The sequence below is a fragment of the Panthera tigris genome, chromosome A1 (assembly GCF_018350195.1).
Source record: "Panthera tigris isolate Pti1 chromosome A1, P.tigris_Pti1_mat1.1, whole genome shotgun sequence".
NCBI lineage: Eukaryota > Metazoa > Chordata > Mammalia > Carnivora > Felidae > Panthera > Panthera tigris.
Window position 1 is genome coordinate 840,099 of NC_056660.1, and position 27,429 is coordinate 867,527.

At 37.7% G+C, this 27,429-nt stretch overlaps 1 protein-coding gene across 8 annotated transcripts in view; it reads right to left on the bottom strand.

The window, feature by feature from the left end:
- Positions 1 to 27,429, bottom strand: part of ZMYM5 (zinc finger MYM-type containing 5) — a 33,845-nt gene that overhangs the window by 5,385 nt on the left and 1,031 nt on the right. Inside the window, exons 1-7 of one of the 8 annotated variants that reach the window (XM_042956423.1) lie at positions 27,130 to 27,197; positions 25,904 to 25,972; positions 17,236 to 17,752; positions 16,905 to 16,998; positions 3,974 to 4,259; positions 3,273 to 3,426; positions 2,122 to 2,334 (exon numbers count right to left, since the gene is read on the bottom strand). In XM_042956423.1, coding sequence (XP_042812357.1) covers positions 2,122 to 2,334; positions 3,273 to 3,426; positions 3,974 to 4,259; positions 16,905 to 16,998; positions 17,236 to 17,742 — 1,254 coding nt within the window. In that variant the 5' untranslated portion in view covers positions 17,743 to 17,752; positions 25,904 to 25,972; positions 27,130 to 27,197. The other 7 variants (XM_042998449.1, XM_042999037.1, XM_042957348.1 and 4 more) reach the window with 7 other exon arrangements.

A 27,429-nucleotide genomic window follows, 5' to 3' on the forward strand; every position in this document is an offset into this window, starting at 1 on the left:
ATTTTTCAACAGAAACATTGCAGACCAAAAGAGTGACAAGATATATTCAAAGTGCTGAAAGAAGAAATCTATAACCAAGAAGACTTTATGCAGCAAGACTATCATTCAGAATACAAGAAACAGTTCCAGACAAACAAAAGTTAGAGTTCATCACCACTAAACCAGCCTTGTAAGAAATGTTAAAGGGAATTCTTTAACTGGAAAAAAAAAGGCCATAAATGGAAGAAAATTATGAAAAGAAAAATTTCACATGTAAAAGCACATACAGTAAAGGCAGTAGGATTAATCACTATGAAGCCAGTATGGAGGTTAAAACACAAAAGTAGGAAATCTATTAGATCTACAAAAATTTATCTAGGAATACACAAAATAAAAGGATATAAAATATGACACAGACATAAAACGTGAAGAAGGTAGTAAAAATGTAGTGCATTCGGAATGTGTTTGAAATAAAGCAACCATCAACTTAACAGACTGCTATACACATAAGATGTCATATATGAACCCAATGGCAACCACAACTCAAAACCATCCATACACAATAAAAAAGAAAGGAATCCAAGCATAACATTAAAGAAATCCATCAAACCACAAGGAAAGAGAGCAAGAGAGGATGTAACAATTGTAAATATCTATGCACCAAACATAGGAGCACCTAAATATTTAAAGCAAATGTTAACAGACATAAAGGAGAAATTGCCAGTAACACAGTAATAGAGGGGACATTAACACCCCACTTGCATCAATGGATATATCATCCAGACTGCAAATCAACATGAAACTGTGGCTTTGAATGACACATTAGACCAGATGGATCAAACAGGTATATATAGAACATTTTATCCCAAACCAGCAGAATACACATTCAAGTGCACATGGAACATTCTCCAGGACAGATCATATGTTAGGCCACAAAATAAGTCTCAGTAAATTTAAGAAGAATCAAATCGTATGAAGCATCTTTCCTGACAACAACAGTATGAAACTACAAGTCAATTATAAGAAAAAAATGGGAAAAAACAGAAACACATGAAGGCTAAACAACATGCTACTAATCAATGGATCAATGAAGAAATCAGAGGAAATTAAAAAAAATACATGGAGACAAAATGCCAGTAGTCCAATATCTTTGAGATACAGCAAAAACAGTTCTAAGAGGGAAGTTTACAGCAATACAGGTCTATTTCAAGAAACAAGCCAAATCTAAAACAATTTAACCATATACATAAAAGAGCTAGAGAAAGAACAGTGAGCTGAAAGCTAATAAAATAATAAAGATGAGAGTACAAATAAATTTAAATAAGGATTGGAAAAACAATAGGAAAAAAAAAAAAAACAATGGGTGGCTCAGTCAGTTGAGCATCTGACTCTTGATTTTGGCTCAGATCATGATGCCAGGGTCATGGAATAAAGCCCTGTGCTGGGCTCCACTCTGAGCATGGAGCCTGCTTGAGATTCATTCTCTCCCTCTCTCTCTCTCTCACCCCCCTGGCCCCTCTACCCCCTTGTACGTGCTCTCTCCAAAAAAACAAAACAAACAAACAAAAAAAGAATAATGAAACCAGCAGCTGGTTCTATGAAAGATAAACAGAATTGATAAAGCATTAGCTACTCATTAAAAAAAAAATACTCAAAATCAGAAATGGGAAGAAATAATGACACTACAGTAATACAAAAGATTATAAGGAGATACAATAATAAAAAATTAAATGCTGACAAACGGACAACATAAAAGATACAGGTAAATTCCAGAAACATATATAATCTTCCAAAACTGAATCAGGAAGAAATAGAAAATTTGAACAGACTGATAATAACCAGTACTGAAATTGAATCAACAATCAAAAAACTCTCAACAAAAGTCTCGGACTCACTTCACAGGTGAATTCCACCAAGCATTTATGTTAATACCTATTCTTTTCAAGCTATTCTAAACCACAGAAGAGGAAGGAAGACTAGCTTGGAACAATCAATTGATTTCAATACTCATTTGAGATGCGACAGCTCAGTGACTGACAAAAACGGAACTAAATGAGATTCTAAGATAAATCTGGTTAATGTAAGCTAACAGGGAAAAGCTATTGTATACTTAATCATTTAAAATGCATTGAAAATAATTACCTGTTTATATTCATTAACACAACTTTGGCAGCAAAATCTTGTCTGCTGACCTTCAATCATCAGGACATGGTTTCCAGCACTTTTACTAGGCAAGTACTCTCCACACTGTTCACAGCAATTCATTATTAGACCATTGGCTAACCTGTACTTATTAAAGCACTGGTTACTGCACAGTTTATGTACTACATTATTAACGCTGACTTCATGACGAATCTAAAAGAAAAGCCAGAATTTATTAAATAAATGAGCCAGATTAGCACAGTAAGCAAGGAGATAACTAGTTTCTTCAAAAGAAACAATCTCTAATAATTTCTCAGTGGAAGAAATATTCAGGGAAAAGAGTAAAAATTACATTTTGTTATTCTTTCATTTTTATCTTTGATCTTACACTAAAGTAAGATTCATGGAACAAAAAGCTATAAGGTCAGTAATAACTTCCCCAGAGACACTTAAAAACTAGAGGAAACAAACTGTTTAGAAGATTTTGATACGACCTAATTAAAAGAAATGGATTGGTAATTTTTGTTATTATAAACTTCACTGCCCTAGAAAATTCATGGAAGGTGCTAAAAGAATCAGTATTACTATATTCAGGATGGTGTCTGTATATGCATAAATAAGATGGTTCTCGCTTTGCTCAGCTCGGCGGTAACTGAGATAAAATCATGCCCTCAATTTGCATGGCTCCAAGGAACACCAAATTCAGTTGCCAAGGCGTTTGTTACGTAAAGACTGCCTGTATGCATGTTTCTTCTTTAGGCAACTGGAAAGATGGCAATACCACTTAAGAAACGTGAAGTTTTCAACACACTTACACTCCACTCGGTCTACATATTCTTGTACCAGGATTGGTTGCTTCCTTCATGTCCTGAAACTACACTTTATTATTTAGAGTGGCTAGTAAGAACAAAATGCACCATTACTTTGTTTAGGAGTATATCCACTTCCATGGAAATAGCTGTGTACTTTCCATAGCATGCGAATGGGATATTTGTTCACAAAACAGTTCTAACATATCCTCATCCTTTCCTTTAACTTCATTGTGTAGATCCAGGACGTGCGTATTATGTAGATGGCAGAACATATAATAACACTTAAAATTATCCTTGTTAACCTACATAGTAGCTTAAACATGATATAAAAATCCAGACCTCTGTTAGTTTACTACAGATTATACATCTTGATTTATTAACTCTTTTTCTAAGATTCTGGTTGTCTTCACAGGGAGGCAAAGATGTACGACAAAATTCTTGGGAGGATTCTTTTGACTCAACTTGAACAGTAGCTTTTTTTGTAGGTGCATCTCTGAAACACAAGGGACAGATGAAACTTAAGAATATTACATTTTAATAAAAGTCAAATATATGAACAAGAAATGACATTTTTCATTTTCTCATGATTTAATCCTAGGAATCAACTGTAATTTTTGGATCTAGCAAAACCCACCTTTGGTTTCACTGTCAAGAGTTCCTAAATAGTACAGCAAGAGATGATTTGGAGGTAAAAACATTTTGTAGCACAAGAACCTTCTCACAGGTTATTATGATTTTTGAAGGACTCAAAAAAGGTGGTAGCAACTTGGTAGAACGAAGGTAAAAGATGGGAAGGAGCAAGGCAAAGTCAGTGGCAGAGAGAGGGTCAATTTTTACATTTTCCTTTCCTGCCAAGAGTAAGGACAGCACAGATGAACTCACAGCTCTGACACACTCTAGGATAACTCAAGCTCAATAAACTTGAAGATATCTCTGCAACAACTGTATCCATGAATCTGTACAGCTCTCAATTACATTCAACACACATCTATACTGCCAGTTTTCAATTATATGGAGCCAGGTTGAAAAGTACAGCTTACTTTTTACATATTACATTGCGTTTCTTTGGAGTGCGCTTATGAGAGAAGGAAGAAAGGCAGGTGGTAGAACAAAAGAGGTGAGCTGATCCTTTTCGTTGATAAGCTGTCTGTCCCTTCTGTAAAGGTTTTTTGCAGTGTGCACAAGTGATTTTAGCTGGTTTAGTAAGTTGCTGTTGGACTGAAGACTGGAAAATCTGCTTAGGAAGGGAGGCCACTGGTGATAAAGAATCCACCCCTGGCTGTTTCTGATTACGGGGAAATGATGCTGACTGGGAGATCCAAGAATCTTAAAAATAAAACATACAAGAAAAAGTCATGGAACAATTCAAAATTCACATCAGAAAAATATTTTAAAATTTTCATTTTGCAAGTTTAACAGAATAGTGAGGCAGCCCTATAAGCAAATGGTCAGAGCCAGGCAACCCTGTGGCACAATCCCAGGGGAACTATCCACTTTGAATTCTTTTTTCATTTCATTTTATTTATTTAATTTACATTCAAGTTAGTTAGCATATAGTGCAATAATGACTTCAGGAGTAGATACCAGTGATTCATCACCTATGTATAACACCCAGTGCTCATATCAACAAGTGCCTTCCTTAATGCCCCTTACCCATTTAGCCTGTCCCCCGTCCCAGAGGCAACCCCTCCAGCAGCCCTCAGTTTGTTCTCTGTAGTTAAAAGTCTCTTATGTTTTGTTCCCTTCCTTGTTTTTATATTATTTTTGCTTCCCTTACCTTATGTTAAGCTGTTTTGTATCTTAAATTCTTCATATGAGTGAAGTAATATGAGATTTGTCTTTCCCTAATTTCGCTTAGGATAATACCCTCTATTCCATCCACATAGTTGCAAATGGCAAGATTTCATTCTTTTTGATTGCTGGGTAATACTCCATTGTATATATACCACACCTTCTTTATCCATTCATCCATCGATGGACATTTGGGCTCTTTCCATACTGTGGCTATTGTCGATAGCGCTGCTATAAACATTGGGGTGCATGTGCCCCTTTGAAACAGCACACCTGTATCCCTTGGATAAATACCTAGTAGTATAATTGCTGGGTCATAGGGTAGTTCTGTTTTTAATTTTTTGAGGAACCTCCATACTGTTTTCCAGACAGGCTGCACCAGTTTGCATTCCCATCAGCAGTGCAAAAGAGGTCCTCTTTCTATGCATCCTCACCAACATCTGCTGTTGTCTGAGTTGTTACTGTTAGCCATTCTGACAGGTATGAGATGGTATCTCATTGTGGTATTAATTTGTATTTCCCTGATGATGAGTGATGTTCAGCATCTTTTCATGTGTCTGTTAGCCATCTGAATGTCTTCTTTGGAGACGTGTCTATTCATGTTTTTGTCCATTTCTTCGTTGGATTATTTGCTTTTTGGGTGTTGAGTTTGGTAAGTTCTTTATAAATTTTGGATACTAACCCTTTATCTGATATGTCATTTGCAAATATCTTCTCCCATTCTGTTGGCTGCCTTTTAGTTTTGCTAATTGTTTCATTCGCTGTGCAGAAGCTTTTTATTTTGATTAGGTCCCAATAGTTCATGTTTGCTTTTGTTTCCCTTGCCTCCGGAGACATGTTGAACAAGAAGTTACTGCAGCCAAGGTCAAAGAGGTTTTTGCCTGCTTTCTCCTCTAGGATTTTGATGGTTTCCTGTCTTATGTTTAGGTCTTTCATCCATTTTGAATATGTTTGTATATGGTGTAAGAAAGTGGTCTGGGCTCATTTTTCTGCATGTCGCTGTCCAGTTTTCTGAGCACCACTGGCTGAAGACACTGTCTTTAGTGGACATTCTTTCCTGCTTTGTCAAAGATTAGTTGCCCATACGTTTGTGGATCCATTTCTGGGTTCTCTATTCTGTTTCATTGATCTGAGTATCTGTTTTTGTGCCATTTGTTTATTTTAGAGAGAGAGTAAGCAGGGGACGGCCAGAGAGGGGGACACAGAATCCAAAGCAGGCTCTAGGCTCCGAGCTATCAGCACAGACCCTGATGCAGGGCTCGAACTCACAAGCTGTGAGATCATGACCTGAGCCGAAGTCAGAAGCTTAACCAACTGAGCCATCCAGATGCCCCTATCCACTTTGTATTTGAACGATACTCTATTGTGCCCAAACTGTAAATGGTGGCCCTTGAATTGTGCAATGCGGTAGTTATCAATTCTTAAGGACCCTAGGTTCAAAATGCATTTCCTGACTTACTAGATGGTGCAAGTACATTAAATTGTTTTGCTTTTCTCAACTACAAACTGGAAATGATATCTAACTCATCAGAGTGTTATGAAGACTAAATGAGATAATGCATACAGTAAAGCAGTATGTTTGGTACACAGGGCATTTGCAAAAAAAATATTTAGCCACTTTTTTGTCTCAAAGAGGAAAGTATTAATATATTACAAAATAAAGCAAATATGCAAATCAAAGATAAGTACAGAATCTGGTATGTGATGTACATTTTCATAACCACTTCCTCCCTAATACGAAAAATATAAAGCATAGAAAAGAAAAAATTTTACAGTGACCACTCATATGCCCACCAAGTCTATTCTCTCCTCTTTTACTATTTTTGCTTTATCAACATCTATTCATCCCTCTAAACAATGTGTTTTGTGTATTTCAAGCAAATGCAGAACATCATTATACTCCCCTCTAAAATACTTCTTATTCATTTTATTTTAGAGAGCGAGAGCAAAAGCAGAAGAGAGGGACAGAGGGTGGGGAGCAGGGAGAGAGAGAGACAGAATCTTAAGCAGGCTTCATGCTCAGCACAGAGCCCAATGTGGGGCTCGATTCCACGACCATGAGACCACTGACATAAGCCAAAATTAAGTCGGATGCTCAGCTGACTGGGCCACCCAGGCACCACTATTTATTTTAAATTTCATTTATTCATTTTAAGTAAGCTCTACACCCAATGTGGGGCTTGAACTCATGATCTCAATATCAACAGCTGCATGCTCTACCAACTACACCAGCCAGGCACCCTTCCAAAATACTTTTTAAAGCAACTCTTTCTACAGTTTCTTCTCAGCCTTCTAAATATTATTTCATAATCATTAATATAGGTGATGGATTATTCTGCAAAGTCTCAGTTTTCCTAACTTCACACACGGACTCCTCCATCATATATTATTGCTAGCTTCAAAATGGTACAATATTATGTACAGGTAGTAATGTTTCTCAAACTTTAACATTCACGAGATCACCTAAGAATCTTGTTTAAACAGAGACTCTAAGGGTGCCTGGCTGGCTCAGTCAGTAAAGCATACAACTCTTGACCTCGAGGCTGGGAGTTTGGGCCCCACAATAGGTGTAGAGATTACTTAAAAGTCAAATATTTAAAAATATATACATACATACATGCATATAGATTCTAAATCAACAGGTTTAGGGAAGGGCCTGAGGTTCTGCATTTCTTTCTTTTTTTTAGTGTTTATTTTTGAGAGAGAGAGAGAGAGAGAGAGAGCGCGCGTGCACACACGCAAGCTCAGGGGAGGAGCAGAGAGAGGGAGACAGAAGATCTGAAGTAGGCTCTGTGCGGACAGCAGAGAGCCTGATGCAAGGCTTGAACTCACAAACCGTGAGATTATGACCTGAGTCGAAGTCGGATGCCTAAACGACTGAGCCACCCAGGTGCCCCAAGGTTCTGCCTTTCTAACTAACTCTTGCATGATGATGAAGCTTTGAGGCCCTAGAGTACTGAATTATTCTGTCACCTCTCTTCAAAAATAGCTTTGGTCATTAACAAGAGGTCTATGGCCCCCCTCCACCTATCACATCCTCAAAGGCCTTTCAAAGTACTACTAACATTAACAACTATACTTTCAGTTTTAAATTACCCACCTACTGCTTCTAATTTTCTTTGTCCTATTTCAAGATACCTTTATCTTACAAGCAAAAGTAGAATGGAACAAGTAACAAAAGCAACTCTCTCAGACCATAGGATGACATGCTGGCAAATACAGAATATAGTACAATGAACTTTTTTTTTATCACCTAGTACTCAGAAGTTTCATTACTACTCAATTTTCCTACTCTGAACCATTCCAAAGAAAACAAAAATTACATATTCATCTATATAACAAATATAGGTTGTGTATCATCTTCTTCTGGGATCAAACTTCCCTGCGTATCATCTAGATACCAAACTAGATTTAATAAATGACAGAAACAAAGGATAGGAACCATTACAAGATTTGTTATTACCATTAATATGGGAGAAATAAGAACCCCAAAGAAAAAATACTGGTTTTTGTAATTTTGAGGAGTTATCCATACTTAAGGGAAGCATATTTATATACAACTATGGAATGTGGGACATCAATGTATGCTCAGGACAATAATTAGATTCTGAAATTTCTTTTTCACTTTAGCTTTGGTGCATAAAGCAAATGCTTCCTTTGTTAATACCACAACTATTTGTTTTCTGGAAATTTCAGAGTTTCTTATTTCATCGAATTTTTATTTTATTTCATTTTATTTTTGGTATTCGTGTCTACAGGTTAAACTTAACCTCTCAATCAAATTCTTCCATATCCTACCCTAAGTATGTTTTAAGAAAAGGGGCCAAGTAGATTATTTGGTACAAATCCCTCATTATATGCAAAGAAAATTAAGACCTAGAAGTTACATTACTTATCCAAAAATCTAATAAATATTAGACATACTATTGACTTTCAGGTGTTCTTCATTTCTTCCTGCATCTAAACTCTTCTGCCTAAAAAATATTTTAGTATTTCTTTAGTGTTGGTCTGCTAGTGAAAAGTTCTTTTGGTGTCTCAGTGGGGTTTGTTTGTTTTTGCATGTTAAAGAATAACATGTATGCATAAAGTTTATAAATCTTAAGTGTGGAGCTCAATTAAATTTTTTATAATGAATATACTTGCATGACTACCATCCAGAAGCCTGGTCTTTTCTCACTGAATAATTTCCTGCCTTTCCCACAAGCCATCCGTATTATGACCTCAAAGATTAGTTTTCTCTTTTTTTTTTTGAAATTCACATACATAAAATCATACAGTATGTACTCTTTTGTGCCTGATTACCTTAACTCAACATCTTGTCTGTAAATTTCATTCACACTGAATATATAGTTCATTATTTTGCACTGCTGTTGAAAATTCCATTATGTGGCTAGTACTATTTATCTGCCCTATTTTTTTTAAGTTGTATTTATTTAAGTAATCTCTACACCCCTTGTGGGGTTCAAACTCACGACCCCAAGATCCCAAGCTGCTTGCTCTTCCAACTGATCCAGACAGGCGCCCCATCCATCCTATTGTTGATGGACATTTGGATTGCTTCCAATTTTGACTATGATTTCTACATATGTCTTCTAATAGTTTCTTAATGTATTTATCCTGCTTGGGATTTGGATTTGTAAATGTTCTTTAATTTGTAAGTTAATGCTTTCTCTCCATTTTAGAAAATTCTCAGTTGTACCTCTTCTGTCTTGTTTCTTTCCAGAACATTAAATACATGTCCTCTTCATCAAGTGTCATACATCTTTTACATTCTTTTCTGGATTTCCACCCTTTTGACTTCTCTGATTCAATCTGGATGATTTTCTCTGAGATTTCTTCCAGTTCACTTACAACTCTTCAGCTTTGCCCAGCCTGCAGTTAAAATGATTAGTTCCTTAGAATCTTTGTCTGATAATCCTATTATCTGGATCCCCAAACCTTGCTTCTATTGTCTGTTTTCCTCTTGATTTCTGGCGTATGGCCTTGGATCTTCATGCTGCTGATTGCTTTTCATTCTGTTTGTATGAAAAACTGAAGGGCACCTAGTTGGCTCAGCTGGTTGAGCATCTGACTTTGGCTCTGGTCATGATCTCACAGTTTCTGAGTTTGAGCCCCACATCAGGCTCACTGCTGTCAGCGCAGAGCCCACTTCAGATCTTCTGTCCCTCACTGACTTGTACTCTCTCAAAAATAAACAAATGAAAAACTGAAAAAAATTTGAAGCTCTGGATTAGGTCAGCATCCCAAACTAAAGGTTGGAAAGGTTGTGTTTGTTGGTTTGGGGTTTTTTTGTTTGTTTTTAAAAAATGTTTTAAAGTTTATTTTGAGATAGACAGAGACCATGCGAGTTGGGGAGAAGTGGGGGGGGGGGGGGGGAGACAGAGACAGAGAGAGAGAGAGAGAGAGAGAGAGAGAGAGAGAGAGAGAGAGAAAGAGAGAGGGAACCCCAGCCAGGCTCTGTGCTGCTAGCACCAAGCCTAATATAGGGCTCGAATTCACAAAACAGAGAAATCATGATCTGAGCCCAAACCAAGAGTCAGATGCTTAAGCAATTGAGCCACCCAGGTGCCCCATGTTTGTTTTTTACCAGTATCCCTCTTTGCGGGCCTCTGTGAATCTACTGAAAGTTCCACTTAGATTTTCAGCCTTTCTCTGCAGTTTTTTCTGGAACTGAACACACACCCACAAGAGAAAAGCAGCCACAAGTAACAGATTACTTCTCAGAGGCTCCTTCTCTTAGATCTTAGAGCCCTCATTTTCCCACTATATTTATATGAGCAGAAATATAATGCCCTAAAATCAGAATAATGGCCAGAAATGTTTATAATGCAATAAAAAATAAAACAGATGCAAGAGCAATTTCTACATTATAGGTATTTTCTGTGATGAGATTTTTGCTGTTTATATAAAGATAGGTGATGAATATATAACTTTCACTGAAATAGAGTCAACACTAAAAGTTAATGTAAGGATTAAATGATTCAAAGGTCCAGTCAATGGACAATAATCTTATTTTTATAAGATGAAATGCAAAATTTTATGTGTACTTTATGCAAAGCCATAATTTTGTATGATGAAATTTGAACCTATAAGCCCTGGATTTTTATGTAACTCAACTCCAAAAATCTTCATTTTGCTCTTATTTTTTTTCTTTTTCCTTTTTTGGAAATCCTTCAATTTTTAGACGTAGAACGCACAGCTAAACTAAAATAAGACACTCTGGAGAAGCTCTAAGTAACAAAAATTATAATAATAATGTAATTGGTGCCATCTTCTTCTAGAAGTCCGGTAGAAATTAGTTTTACTAATGCTAATGGCAAGCAAAAGCAAAAACAAAACCTAGGGCCAATACTAAAATTAGACAACTATTACTATGCTTGCTATATTCAAGTTAAAGAGGAAAAATAGCAACAATGACAAAAAGACTGTCCTTTTCACAGTTGACTTAACACTTAAGAAAGCTTCAAACATTTACAAATTTTTTTAATTTATTATTTTTTTAAAGTAATCTCTACGCCCAACGTGGTGTTTGAACTCACAACCCCTAGGTCAAGAGTTGTACACTCCAACAACTGAGCCATCCAGAAACCCCAGCTTCAAACATCACTCTTCATTTGACAACTTGGTAAACATTCTTTTTAGAATTCTACATTGTTATTATTTAAAGGATATAGTTCTGTCACTTTTGTCCCCAAAAACAGAATTTTAGAGAGCTCAGGAACACTGTAAATTCATCCACCCTTCATAAACAATAGAAATTTGTTGTCATATATCATAAACAGTTTAAACATATGTAGTTAAGAACATCTCCATTTAGATGAATGAGTGTCAATTGAGCCATGTAATGTTTTCTTTGTTGTATTTTAAAATCACTGATACTTTGAATGATAAGAAAATATAAAAATGTAAAATACACTTTGAATTAGTGAGATAAAGGGATGACAAGCCAAGAGTAATCAAAACCACTTCCAAATAACATTTGCAAGTCTCAATTATAGCCACAATTTCAGTGGAATGATGGTATAGCATCTAACTACAGGATGCTTTTTATATTATCAGTCTATGCTATGCTTTTAAGTTGAAAAGCATCTTACTTATCCACATTTACCAATAAATACACAACTTAAACTTATTCAGAAGGTGAAAAATGGCCAAGGTTGAAACATAAAAAAATACATGGCAAGGTTTCTGGTTTTAACTGCACTTAAGAGCTTATATATACATAAGATGGAATTCATGCTTACACAAATAGCTATTTAAAATTTAATAAATAATTCTAAAACAAAATGTAAGTAAAAGAAATACACAGATCCAAAAGGATGATTTTCAATGGACATGAATATTTCAAGTCTTCAACATCTTCAATTGTTTCATCAAAGAGATCACAAGTTTTCATGATATGATTTCTCAGGTTTAATTCTTATTCAATAAACAAAAGATGTACATAATAATAAATAGATGCAAACATAAATTCATAAAAAGTATGCAAATATATTTTTTAAAATTCAATGATGTGTAAATTAAGATGACACCACCTTTTAATGATCAGTTCAGCAAACATTAACACTCCTACCCCCGAGCTTACAATATGGAGAAAAAATGTATGCTGTAAGAAAAGTAATACCATTTTTTGGTGGGGGCAATTTTACATTAACCATCAAAACCTTTAAAAATACATTGATGAGGAGGCACCTGGGTGGCTCAGTCAGTTAATCGTCTGACACTTGACTTCAGTTCAGGTGATAATCTGAGGTTGTGGGCTCCACACTGGGAAAGGAGCCTGCTTAAGATTCTCTCTCCCACTTTGGCCCCTCCCCCATACATGTGCTCTCTTTCGCTCTCAAAAAACCCAACTAAAATTATTAAACTAAATGAAAAATAAAAATATGTTGACACTTTGACTTAACAATTCCACCTACAGAAACTTTTCTAAAGAAGTGTGTCAACTTACAGAGATATTCATGAAAAACCTGTTTACAATTGCAAAGACTAGAAACAACTTCAAATAACAAATGATTATATAAACATAAAAAAGATAATTATATCTGACAAGAACTAATAATGATGAAATGTCAAATGCCCCCCTACCCTAACCCCAGGTCAAGAACAAAGCAAGGCTCTATACTCTCACCATTTCTATTCAACACTGTATTAGAAAAAGAAATAATAGGGGATCTGTGAGGCCAAACTATTTCCATAATAATACTAAGATTATTTGCATTTTTCACTGTTGGCATTTACAATAATGGTAACAAAAGCAGCGATGGGTATAACTGCTGGCAGTGGAACTGAACTGTATTTCTTCACTACCACATATCTGAGAAAAGAAAAAGTATCACCTTCACTTATTTATGGTTGTTATTCCAACACCAAATGGTCAATACAATTCTAATACTAACCAGGAGTTAGCATCAGACCCCAAAGGTTTAAATGGCATAGCCCCCAACAAGATTGCCAGTCATTTCAGATGCCACCCATACTTCTGCCCAACTGGCTATAAATCAAGGAGGTTCCTGATTTATTTATCCTCTCGGGTTTGATAATTTGCTAGAATGACTCATAGAACTCAGAGGAGCTCTATACTTAAAATCACAGTTTTTTTTCCCCCAAGTTTTATTTATTTTTGAGAAAGAGGGAGAGAGAGAGAGAGAGAGAGAGAGAGGGAGAGAGAGAGAGAGAGGGAGAGAGAGGGAGAGAGGGAGAGAGGGAGAGAGGGAGAGAGAGAGAGAGAGAGAGAGAGAGAGAATCCCAGGCAGGCTCTGTGCTGTCAGCGTAGAGCCCAATGCAGGGCTCGAACCCACAAACAGTGAGATCATGACCTAGGCTGAAATCCAGAGTCAGAGGCTTAACGGATTAAGCCACCCAGGTGCCCCACAATCACAGTTTTAATATAAAGGATACAAATCAGGAGCAATCAAATGAGATAAAGAAGGGTAAAGTTTGGAAGGTCCCAAATGCAGAGCTTCTGTGCCTACTCTCTCTGGAATCAGGTGTGTTACCTACCTGGCACATTGATAAGCTCAACAACCAGGAAGCTGCATTGAGTTTCAGTGTCTAGCTTTTATTGGTGTTTCATTGCATAGGTATGACTGACAGACTTATTCACTGCATGTGACTGAACTCAATCTCTAGCCTTCCTCTCCTCCCTCAAGGCTGGACTGGCTAAAACCTCCAACACTAATCACATGATGGGTCTTTCTGATGACCCTCTCTCAGCCTTTCTCTGATCAAAGTCTTAGCCCAAACAAATTCAGATGTGATCCAAAGGGCTCGTAAATAGAAAAGACAATCCCAATTCTTGGGAAATTCCAAGGACTTAGTCTCTGTCCTAAGACCTAAGGACAAAGGCCAGTGTTATTATTTATTAAACAGATATCCACGATGAAATAATAAAAATTGGTATCGATTTTACTAGATTTCAGCCTTTGACTACATCTTAATATTCTGTGTGATGAACAGGGAAGCATGCCTAAAACACTTCTGTTTCATACCAAAATACAATGGTTGTCTGAAGGCAAAGTGGAAAAGCACTTATAAAATAGTTACATTGCAAGCTAAACTAGGCTTTTTTCACGAAATACCATTTTTACTTAAAAGAATAACTAACAAACTGATTACTGACATTTTCTTGAAAACAAATCAAGAAAAATTCACTTCAAGAAAAATGACAGTATTTGTTGCTAAGAGAAAATTTGAGCTTTCAAGTGAAAATCAACATCTTTGAAAACCTGTATCCACCACTGTCACCTTGACAGCTTTCTAAAGTGTCAACATTTAAAATAACACATCAACATCTAGAAGTTCAATGAATGGATATTTTCAAAATATATATATTTTTTATTTGACCAAAGCACAATGTAACCGAATCATACAAAGGTAAAAGATCCATCCACAGATCAATGAATCTTAATGTAATAAGTATGAAAACTTCGTTATATGATTTCAGATTCCACATTGTTAAGAACCTGTAAGAAACTGCCACTTATCAAGTTTTGGGACTGTTATCAAAAAACCCGTAACTATCCATAATTCTCTAAAAAGATCACTAAAACAGTACTCCCTCCTACAACCAAATACCTATGTGAGGCCAGATTTTTTTATACTTCAAACAAAACAAGATATTGCAACAGATTCAATGTAGAAATAGATGCGAGGAGATACCATACACTTCACTATCTTCTATTAAGCCAGACTTTAAAGAGATTTGCAGAAATGTGAAAAAATGGCACTGTTCACTAAATTTTGAAAATAGTTTTCATTAAAAATTATATTTTGTCATATAATATGTAATTATTGTTAAATACTTAAGAAAATTTCTTACACATTAATTTCTAATAACATAATTGATATAAATTAAAAAATCTTGGGGTCCCCGATTATTTTTGAGAGTGAAACTGAGCCCAAAATGTTTGAGAACTGTCCTGTAGAAATAATAAACAATGTAGACAAAGAAATTTAGTGGACAGTTTCAACAATAAAAAATGGGATACTATACAAATGCTAATAAAAAGGTAGAGGAATGTGTTATCTCAGACAAAAATCTTATACACATGGAAAATTCTATTTTTAAAATGATGTGAAAATTTAGATTAAGTAAACCAACAGAAACACAAAATTATATATAATGTGCTCTAAATTATATATATATATATTTTTTAATGTTTATTTATTTTTGAGACAGAGAGAGACAGAGCATGAACAGGGGAGGGGCAGAGAGAGAGGGAGACACAGAATCTGAAACGGGCTCCAGGCTCTGAGCTGTCAGCACAGAGCCCGACGCGGGGCTCGAACTCACGCACCATGAGGTCATGACCTGAGCTTAAGTTGGACGCTTAACCGACTGAGCCACCCAGGCGCCCCTAAATTATATTTTTTTAAAACCATGGAGGCAAAAGACTGAAAACAAAATTTTAGCAGTAGTCCTTGCTAGTTGGTAGGATAAGGTGAAAGATACTTTATTTCTAGCCATAATTTCTTACAAATATTCTATAATAATCATGTAGTATTCTCATAACCAGAGAAAAAGATTAATTTAAAAAAAGAAAAAAAATTCTGGCATTCCATTAAAAGCAGTAAATGAGGCTCTTAAATCTAGTTCCTTTTCAGTCCTTTCCTAAACTTCTAAGTTGGTCAATAGCTTAAAGCACTAAAATGACCAAAAACCAATACCAAAACAAAAATTTTAACTCTCAAACAAACACCACACTAAATCATGATAAAGCTGCCAAAAAGATCTGCTAAGTTTTAAATAATTCTCATTATATTTTAACTTTATCAGAAAAAGACTGCCCATATAAGCTTTAAAAATGTAGGCCTCTATGCATGCCTCGGTGGCTCTGTGGGTTGAGTGTCCAACTCCCGATTTCAACTCAGGTCATGATCTCAGGGTCATGGGTATGAGCCCTGCACTGGGCTTTGTGCTGATTGTCGAGCCTGCTTAAGATTCTCTCCACCCGCCCCCCGCCCCACCCTTCTCCCACATGCTCACCTGCTCCCTCTCAAAAATAAATAAATAAATAAATAGACAAAAAAATTAAAAAACTATATAGGGTTTTTAAAATAACTTTTAAAATAAAGGCATAATATGCTGATTTAAAAACAAAAATAAAGAGACAAGCAGTCCAAAAGTAAACATTTGAAATGCAAAAATTGAAATTTCAAGTTATGTTATTACAAGTTAAATAAAATTAAATTATTACATATTACTTTATTTCTTCAATTCACTCTCCATTTTTTAATTCTATGATTTGAAACTAGGGGCACGTGGATGGCTCAGTCAGTTAAGCAGGTGACTTCGGCTCAGGTCATGATCTCGCGGTTCATGGGTTCAGGCCCCACATCAGGCTCTGTGCTGACAGCTCAGAGCCTGGAGCCAGCTTTGGATTCTGTGTCTTCCTCTCTCTCTGCCCCTCCCCTGCTCATGCTCAGTCTGTCTCTCTCAAAAATGAATGTTAAAAAAAAATTAAAAAAAAAAAAAAGAAACTAGGTAGGTGGTTGTAGTAATTATGGAGGTTTTCAATTAAAACACTTCAGATGTAAATCGCAGTGGGTAAAACAGATTTAATTTCTGAAAAATCAGGGACCAAGTAGATTGCAAGTAAAATATTCTATCTTAATATGAAAGTCAAGAAAAAAAAGTATTTCATGTATAGAAGATCAATAAAATCACTTACTGCTTACCAGGACTATGATGAGTTGTAAATCCTCCATTCTGAAATTCACCTCCTGCCACATTCATTCTACCAGGATTAAAAGGTCCTACTGCAGTCTTGGTCTGTGAAGTCAAAGATGGGGCGTATGTTTGTATATTAACACCAAAATTACTTGACTGAAGTCCTTTAGCGACATCTCCCAAGTTGGTATTCTACAGTGATGTTATACGTGTAATCATTAAGTTCATATCTCGCCCAGCATTCAGAGCTTATACCTGTTTCTAAGGTTGTAACATTAGCAATAGGAATTTCAGAGTCGATTCTGTAGTGATAACATTATTACCCATTCCTGCATTTACCTTACTTCTTGAAAGACTGGAAGTGGAGAAATTCAAATCTTTGGTTCTATTTTTAGTTCCAGGAAGTCCCCATTCAATATAATTGGAAGAATTTTTCTTGTCTTCTCCATTTGTTTCTATGTCCTCTTCATCATCGATAATAATCGTCTCACTTATGTTTCTCTTCTGAGAAGCTGAATCTCTTGAGGAAGGAAGAATTATGGAATAATTTCCTTGTAGACTTTCATTTCTTGATGAAGCAAATATAAAATTTCTTTGATCAGTTACTGCTGGAGCAGAAGTTGAAGGAGGTTGTATAGATTCAATAAATACAACATCATCATCATCATCATCATCATCATCATCATCATCTTCCACTGATGAGTTTCTAGATCTATTGACTAAAGAACTAGTTGGGCCACCAAATGAATTTCCAACATCCATGAGGCTAGCTGCCATGGCTTTACTCTTTAATAAAACAGGAGTCTGTTCAGCCAAGTCTAATCCTCTCACTGAACATTTATCCATGCCAAAGAACCTGTAACAGAGGAAAGTAAATAACAAAAGTTCTAGTATATTATGATCATTGTGTTTTATTGCAATGAAATTTTAAATTCTGGTGAGTTTTATCCAACCCTCAAGGAAAATATTGTTACTCATTTTGTTTTTCCTCTCTCATTAACCATTTAATGCCTACCTCAGAGTTTGATGGAAATTAATCATCCAATTTGTAGTAGTCCTTAAAAAAAATGCACTCATAGTACTCAATTTAACTTACCTTTTACAATGAAAAAAAAAATCTAAGTCTTCTTTTGAAATAGGAAATAGTAACAAAATCATTCTATCAAATACCAATCACCCAGGATCCAAATACAATCACTATACTATACTTTTGTCTACTAAAGTGACTATCATCTAATCCTTATTGCTCTAGCGTCTTTGTCACTGTTTTTCAAATTCTCCGCTTCTAACATAACTTTGATTAAATCTTCCTTATCCTTGTCCAGAAATTGCCAGACATTATGCTACGGGTTTTTCATGTAAAATTCTGAAAACAGCTCCATAATATAGGTACAACTTAATCTACTTTACAAATCAGGAAAGGAAAACCAACTAAATTGTTCTAGGTAAGACTGAGTAGAACTTAAACCCCAGGCCCTAACTCTAGGCCTCAAATTCTTAGCATTCATTTATATTCAACAAATACTTCTGTGAACCTGCTCTGCACTAGGGTATGACAAAGGAAAGGATCCAGCAGACAGACATAATTGAAGAATCTGGAAAAGTAAATAACCGATGAAGCAAGGATCTTAAAAGTAGACAGGAGATATGTGCACAGGTGGTAATGGAACTGATTATGAGTAAAAAAATCACCTCTATCTGAAAGACAGAAAAGCTAAGTATAACTGGAATATTTGTAAGTACGTAGAAATGATAAATGAAAAGCTGAGGTAAGTTTATATATGACAGCCTCAATGTTCTTAGAATTTCAAGAATAAAGAACATGAGAACTGTATGGGTATTAAATTATTAAGAAAACTCATTTCATATGGCAGTCTTCATTCCATTTTAAACAACTCATACTGAAATATGCTGCATAACATTTCTATTCAAAAATTTTCCCAACTAATTTTAATTGATAATAAAGTCATGCAATAAGTAAAGTTTATTCTTAGTATGTGTTATATCTTTAAATATTAACTCAGTTAATGCTTATAAAAGTGAAGTGAAACTATTCTTTTTCCCATTTTACCCATTAGGAAATGAAGACTCAGAAGATACGTAATCAGCATAGCCTGTTCAAATGTCCAAAGGATAGAGTTAGGATTGAAATCTAAGAAATCTGACTCTAGAATCGATTTCATAGCCAGTATATTATATGCAATTAATGTATAAAACAATTTTTAGAAATTACTTATCTTTTATTAAGATGAAAATCAATATTCAGAAAGTCTATTTTAAAGAAAAGATAACAAATCTAAGAGACCACTTTAAAAGGGTTATAAAAACCACAAAAGTTGGGATCATGATTAACATTCATCCAGTAAACTGGTTACATGGTTGATTTTCAAAGGAAAGAGGCAATAATTTAGCCTAAACTGAATTATGACATATAAGAGCTGTTATACATGAATTCTCTTAGTCCTTTCTATCTATATTTGAATAAACCCACAACAGAGAAGAACAACTTCTGGAAAAGGGCTATTGCTGACGCCACAGTATCCTCTGGTGACATGTCTTAATCTTTTCAAAGAAAATAAAAGAAAGACCATTCTCCATGCTTTGCTCACTGCAGTCCTCCATCTCTGAAAAAAGATTTAAGTATTCATCTACTCTCAAATCACAGATTATAAAAAAGTTAAACTACTGCTAAAACTCACTGTGCATATAATTTGACCAAATACTTTAATTTCAGAAACAGAAGACTACAGAAAAGTTTTGACTACTTATAATATCCAAAAACAGAAAAAGTTACGCTTTAGCGATTAGTTGTGTGGCACTGAGCAAATTACTTCACCTCATTAAGTTTTCTAAACTATAAACTGTAAATGGGGATAATATACAATTCCAAGGTTTTTATTCAGATAACTGGACATGTAAGTCCCTGGCGTCTGCTTGGATCATATTAAAGAAAGTAAAAAAAGTTAAATCCCTCTCCTATGAGAAGGTATTCAGGCAAATACTTTGCTTACATCCTGGGATTTCAACAAGTGTCTAATCTTAAACATTTAGCTAGTCTCCTTTGGTATCTTAATCATCTACAACTGATAACCAATGTTTAACATATTTTCATTTTGATACAATGAAAATTAATGTAATCTCAAGTAATGGAAAAGGAAAGGAAAATCTGCACAGAGAAATTTGATAAAAGATTATAACACCACCATGCAAAAAAGTTAGGCTGCAGACCAAATAAGAATGTTAAAGGCAGACTATCTCTAGATAATTGGTAACAACTTTGTAAAATTAACAGGGTATTTAATTAGGGGTAAAGATAAGACTTATTAAAACAAAGACAAGAGTGTTTTGCCCTTTTGTATTTACCTTTAGTGACATCTCAGTTGTTTTTATTTCCTGAAGGAAATTAAAAATTTGTGGCAAAATATATATAACATAAAACTTGCCATTTTAACCATTTTTAAGCATACATGGTCAGTTTTTAAAATATGCTTTTTAAAAGTTGCAAAAGTTTTTGTTATATTCTTATCAGTTGAGTGATTTAATAGCCATTCAATTTTCAATGTTTACATACAATTACACAAAATTTACATTATTACAAAGAATCTGTCAGTGGTTTAAAGCTAAAATAGAAACGTTGACATGTTAATATGACAAGATTAGCACATATAAGAAAGGTAAACTAACTTGCTCTATGAATCTACAAAAATTAAAATCAACAGTAAAGTATTTAAAAATAATTATTGGGGTGCTTAGCTAGCTGTCACTAGAGCATGCGACTCTTGATCTCAAGGTTGTGAGTGTGAGCCCCATGGTGGGTATAGAAATTACTTAAAAATAAAATCTTAGGGAAAAAAAAAAATCACACCATAAAAAAAATTATGGTTTCAAAGGTTCATTTTTTTGGCCATCTATATTCTGTAGGCTCTATAAAAGATAATTAGGACGTAGGTTACAAAAACGGTTAAGAATTTTTTTTTTAATGTTTTTTTATTTTTGAGAGAGAGAGAGACAGAGCATGAGAATAGGAGGGGCAAAGAGAGAGGGAGACAGAATCTGAAGCAGGATCCAGGCTCTGAGCTGCCATACAGAGCCTGACGTGGGGCTCGAACTTGTGAACCACAAGATCATGACCTGAGTCAAAGTTGGATGCTCAACCGACCAAGCCACCCAGGCGCCCCACAAAAACCGTTGTTAATCATTAATTAGTCCTAGAACATGTCCTACTGCATCTTTGTGGACTTATATTGTCACAGAACAGGTCTTACTATACAAATATTTATATATTTACATAAAAAGAATCTCAACTCGAAAGCCAACTCATGTTTAGTGAGTATCTGCTATAAGCATTCCCATTTGAGATCAGAAACAAAATAAAGGTGTGCTATGATTCTGGAGGTATAAAAATGTAATCAGATAGGATAAAGAAGACTCAAATGAACAACTACAACAAATAGCAAGAGAATTAGTAAAGTGTCCAAGTACAAAATTACTATCTAGAAATCAATAGCCTGGTAGGGATTCAGTCGGTAGATTAATCACACACAACTAACTTCACTCCTTTCTAAAACCCCCATAAACAATGGTAAGGTTCCTACACACAAGGAAAGGAAGAACAAGAAAAAAAGCAACAAGATTTTGTAAGATGAATTTATTTGAAGAGCAAATGGATGAGTAACTACCTCAGTGGATCTGAGACAGCCAAACTAAAATAGTGATGGAACAAGCTAAGAGAAACTTCCTGATTATGCCGTAGAATCTTCAAAAGGCTCAGAAACCAGGAGGTGCAGATATCTCTGGAACAGGGGATGGGGGAGCTAAAATGAGGTTGGGAGATCCTAGAACTATTGTCTCCCTCCATGTTGACGATGACAGGTTCTTCCCTACCCTGGCACAAGGTTCTAGACTTTTATTCTTTGGATAGAACAGAAGATTTTTGTCTGGGGTTCACCAAGCATGGATGAATGGTTCAATATCATGCATACGAAATGTTTCCTCCCACTTGATTCCCACAGAGGTGGCATCCAGACCTTTATCTTTCAGGACCTGACTCTTGCCTGGAAGACTTCTTTCTCAGGAACACTCACCTATGTTTTAAAAACAAAAATTGTTTTAAGTTTATTTCTTTTGAGAGAAGAGCACAAGCAGGGGAAGGGCAGAGAGAGAGGAGGACAGAGGATCCGAAGCAGGCTATGTGCTGACAGCAGAGCCTGATGCGGGGCTCAAACTCATGACCAGCTCAGCTGAAGTCAGACGCTAAACCGACTGACCCACACAGGTGCGTCAGAAACACTCTTCTCTATGAAATTAGGAACCAACAAAAACAGGAAAAGACCTAAAGATAATGACTCTAGAGATTCTCCATCAATTGGCCAAAAGAACCATTCTACAGTGAAGTTCCCAAATTGAAAGCCCAACCACACTTTTCTGATTTGCTTTCTAGTTCCGAATTCTTAATCACAAGTAGACCAGTCAAGAATTATGAAATATCTGAGGAAAGCTTCTAATAGGAATAGTTAAAAGAGAAAAAAAAAGAACGATAGATAAATGCAGGAAAAACAAACGTAAAATGAAAAACTACAAAATTATCAGTACTCTATCTGGGTGATGAGTAAAGATCATAGAAAATTAACTTTTTTTTGTGGTTTCTATGTCTAACGTGGGGCTTGAACTTACAACCTCTAGATCAACAGTTGCATACTCTACCAACTAAGCCAACAGGTACCCCCCAAATTAACATTTCTAACATAATAAAGAGCCTGCAGATATTAAAAGCTTAGCAGAAAGGAAAAACTTACGGGAAGCTTGGGTGGCTCAGTCAGTTAAACATCTGACTTCAGCTCAGGTCATGATCTTGTGGTTCATGAGTTCAAGCCCCACGTGGAGCTCTGCACCATTAGCATGTGTGCACGTGCACTCTCTCTCAAAAATAAATAAATATTTTAAAAATAAAACAAAAGTAAGGGGAAACTTAGTTTTAAGTTGAAAGATAATCCTGAGGAAATCTCACGTAATAAAAAAAACAAAAACACAAAAACCTAGAGGATAAGAATTACAGTTACCATTAACAGTATGTATGTGTATATGTGTGTGTCCCAAAACTTATGGACCAGGCACTTTACCTATTTTTATAGTCAATTAAATCTTAACAGCAATCTTGGGAAGATATACATAATTTACTCATTTATAAAATGCCCATAATAAATGTTCATTTATTTACCCTTATTTAGTTTGCACTTTCCAAATATATAAGATAGCAGCAATTTGTTGTTAATGTTTTTAAATTTTATTTACTTTTTAAGTATTCTCTTTAAAAAAATTTTTTTTCTTGTTTATTTATTTTTGAGGCAGAGCATGAGCATAGGAGGGGCAGAGAGAGAGGGAGACACAGAATCAAAAGCAGGATCCAGGCTCTGAGCTGTCAGCACAGAGGCCGACATGGGACTCAAACTCATGAACCGTGAGATCACGACCTGAGCTGAAGTCAGACGCTCAACTGACTGAGCCACTCAGGCACCCCACTTTTTTTTTTTTTTTTTTTTTTTTTAATATATGAAATTTATTGTCAAATTGGTTTCCATACAACACCCAGTGCTCATCCCAAAAGATGCCCTCTTCAATACCCATCACCTCCCCTCCCCTCCCTCCCACCCCCCATCAACCCTCAGTTTGTTCTGTTTTTAAGAGTCTCTTATGCTTTGGCTCTCTCCCACTCTAACCTCTTTTTTTTTTTTCCTTCCCCTCCCCCGTGGGTTTCTGTTAAGTTTCTCAGGATCCACGTAAGAGTGAAAACATATGGTATCTGTCTTTCTCTGTATGACTTATTTCACTTAGCATCACACTCTCCAGTTATATCCATGTTGCTACAAAGGGCCATATTTCATTCTTTCTCATCGCCACGTAGTACTCCATTGTGTATATAAACCACAATTTCTTTATCCATTCATCAGTTGATGGACATTTAGGCTCTTTCCACAATTTGGCTATTGTTGAGAGTGCTGCTATAAACATTGGGGTACAAGTGCCAGGCACCCCACTTTTTAAGTAATTTCTATGACCAACATGGGGCTTGAACTCATGACCCTGAGATCAAGAGTCAAATATGCCTCACTGACTGAGCCTGCCAGGCACCCCAAGATAGCAGCAATTTTAACTCCAATCTGGCTGGCACTAAAGCCTAGTTCTTTATACTACATCATGCTGCAAATACCTAGGAATACTCTGAGAAAAATGGCTTTTCTAAGTGATAATAACTGAGTCAGTGACTTGTTACCCTGCCAAACTCACCCCTCACTGGTTCCCTTTTTCTATGAATACCCAGCAGAGCTCTAGAACCGTGCCTACATCCCATCACCTCACAAAACTCCAGGGAATGTGAAATATCACCACGCAGGGATTATAGAAAAATTACTGAATTAAAACAATATCCATTCCTAAAAGCTAGACAGCAGTCTACATCCTGACACAGTGTCCTCGATCTAACTAACTAAAAAGGTGTACTGTGAAGAATAATAGCATTAAGTGCAAAGACAAGACTGGTAAGGAGAACAAGGCCAAAGAGAAGGCAGGAGTACTACCATGTGAGTTACTCTAATCACAAGTTTCATTTCAATCGCCAACTGTAAGGTGTTGGAACAGCTTTAAAGAACAAAATAGGCAGGACCTAAAACTGTACTGAATCCCAGATAATAGATGTGGAATCAGTGATTCTTTTTTTATAGTCATCATCTTTAGGGGCGACTGGGTGGCTCAGGTCATGATCTTTGGGTTCGCCAATTCGAGCCTCATGTCAAGCTCTCTGCTGTCAGCACAGAGCCCACTTGGGATCCTGTCTCCCCTTTTCTGTCCCTCTACCGTTTGCGCACGCGTGCACGCACACACTCTCTCTCAAAACTAAACATTAAAAAATCATCATCTTCAGACTCCTAATAAAATTACTGATTCAGGAAAGGATTGGTGTTAAAAAACAATTAACTGACAGAGAATTGGGCATTTTATTGCACCAAAATGAAACATTACATAGATTACTTCCTGATACAAAGAAAAATACATTAACATCATAATGGAGAGATCCAGCTGTCACTACCAATTCGTGGTCAATCCCAGAACTAAAAGTGGTGTGACAACTAGATTATGTACCTCCTGATGTGATGCTGGCTGGAGGACTATCAGGGCACTTAAATAGAAAGCTTTCTCAGATGTAAGACAAACATACAAAAAATACTCTCTTCATCAACCTTAAAAGAACAAAAAATTCAGAGTATTTTTCTTTCTTTTTTTAATGTTTTTTTTTTTTAATTTTTTTTTTCAACGTTTTTTATTTATTTTTGGGACAGAGAGAGACAGAGCATGAACGGGGGAGGGGCAGAGAGAGAGGGAGACACAGAATCGGAAACAGGCTCCAGGCTCCGAGCCATCAGCCCAGAGCCTGACGCGGGGCTCGAACTCACGGACCGGACCGCGAGATCGTGACCTGGCTGAAGTCGGACGCTTAGCTGACTGCGCCACCCAGGCGCCCCTTTAATGTTTATTTTTGAGAGAGAGAGCACCAGTGGGGGAGGGACAGAGAGAGTGAGGGGGACAGAGGATCCCAAGCAGGCTGTGTGCTGACAGGCTGACAAGCAGCAACCCCGATGGAGGGCTTGAACACACAAACCACCAGATCATGACCTGAGCCAAAGTCGGAGGCTCAATTACTGAGCCACCCAGGTGCCCCTACGCTCTTTCTTAATCCAACAGCAAAGAAAAAAAAAATATTTTTATCCACTGAGAAGGTGGGAGAAAAAAGTTACACCCAAAGCATTTAAAGTGAAACCTACTTTAAATCCTATCCAGTGGTGTAAGTATCAGCATACATTCCCAGTGCTTTCCCAGGGATTACCCTGACTTGGCTCTGGGGACAGGGTCCATCTAAGCAACTAGCTCTCTGCCATCAAGATAACAGAAAGATAAATCGACTAACTATTGCACTAAGTGCATTTAAATTAAAAAGCAGGGTAAAATTACTCACAAATGGTATGTCTTCTTCCTTAATTTCTGCCAAAGCCGAACCAGACTGGCCTGAAGGTGATTCCTGATCCTAGAATGACAGGAGAGAGAGCTGCGAAACTATTTAATTACAGCCCATCTGGACGTAGCACCAACTCCTAACCACCAGAGGGAGGAAGCAAAGGGTAAGAAGTCAAGGAGTTTCCGTGCTCTTCTTCCCTCCCCCAACCCAGAGCGGTGGAGAAGCGAGGTTTAAAAAAAACGCACAACAACTACTATAGGGATCTAAACGACGAGATGTAGCTAAATCTCGTTCTTCAAATTACAGAACGGGAGGTGGAGAACAAGCCTGATCGAAGGGAAGGGGAGGGCGGGGTTGGTGGAAGGCAAAAGGTTCCCTCGACGCCAGCAAGAGAGGTGTATGTATTCCCTCCTAAATTTGCCCACCCAGCGCTATCCCGGTCAATCGGGACACCAGTTCGGAGGTAAGGAGCGGCTCACGTCACCGCCGGGTGAAATCTCCTACATTTGCCCCAAGCAGTTGCTCTGACTCGGAGACTTTGCAGTCCCTGTCCGCCATTAGAACTCGCCCAAATTAGACAAGACGAGAAACTCCAGGGAACAGAAGAGGGACGGAGGGGACCCGGTGGGGGAAGAGGCAGCACCCTCGCCCCGAAAAACTTGGGGACCTCGGGCTGCCGCGGAGACAGTGGGAGCGCAGCCCCGAGAGCGGGAGAATGAACTGAGGCGCCCCTCCCCCACCTTTCTACCTCCTCCGCCCCCCCCCCCCCCCGCAAGAAAGAAAGGGAAAAATACCCCGCGACCTCCCACCGCCCCGGCCCGGGCGACCCCCGCCCCCCGAGCGACCCCCGCCTCTGGCGTCCGCCTCACCCAGCCCTCCCGGCCTCGCCCTCACTCTCGCAGCCCTTCGGGCCGCACGCGAAGACGCCTGTGACAAGAGCAGAGCCCGGAGCAGACCCCGAGGCCCCGACGCGGCAGCAGCAACTGCGGCCGCGCCGTGGTGTATTAATCCCGGGTCGGGGGGAGGCTCACGCATCTCCGCCTCCCCAGTCGCCTCCACCTCCTCCTCCCGAGGCTGCGCTGCACCCAGCCACCCCTACTACCGGCGAATCTGGACTGCAAAGACAGCGGGGATAAGCCTCACCCGGTTCTGGCTGCGGCTCCGCGGAACGAACCCCCACTCCCCTGACCCACCCCCAGTCCCACCCCGCCATCGGCCACACGCACAACTCCGCTCGGTCCAGTCCCGGGTTTAGCGCTGGTGAGGAGGAGGCGGAGGAGACGGAGGAGGCGGCGGTGCGGCCGAGCCCGGAGAGGCCCCGCCCTCCGCACCCTCATTGGCCGGCCGGAAAGGCGGGCCGCGGCGCCTCGGGCACGTCCATTGGCCACATCTGCCTTCCTTCAGGACCCCCCTCGGGGGGGTGGTCCGAAGGGCTGTCCGTCAGGCGCAGGCCACACCCCCCGGCGTCGCCGTTCCACTCCCCCCCCTCCGCCCGCTCTCGGCCCTCGGCCGCGTCCCCTCCCCTC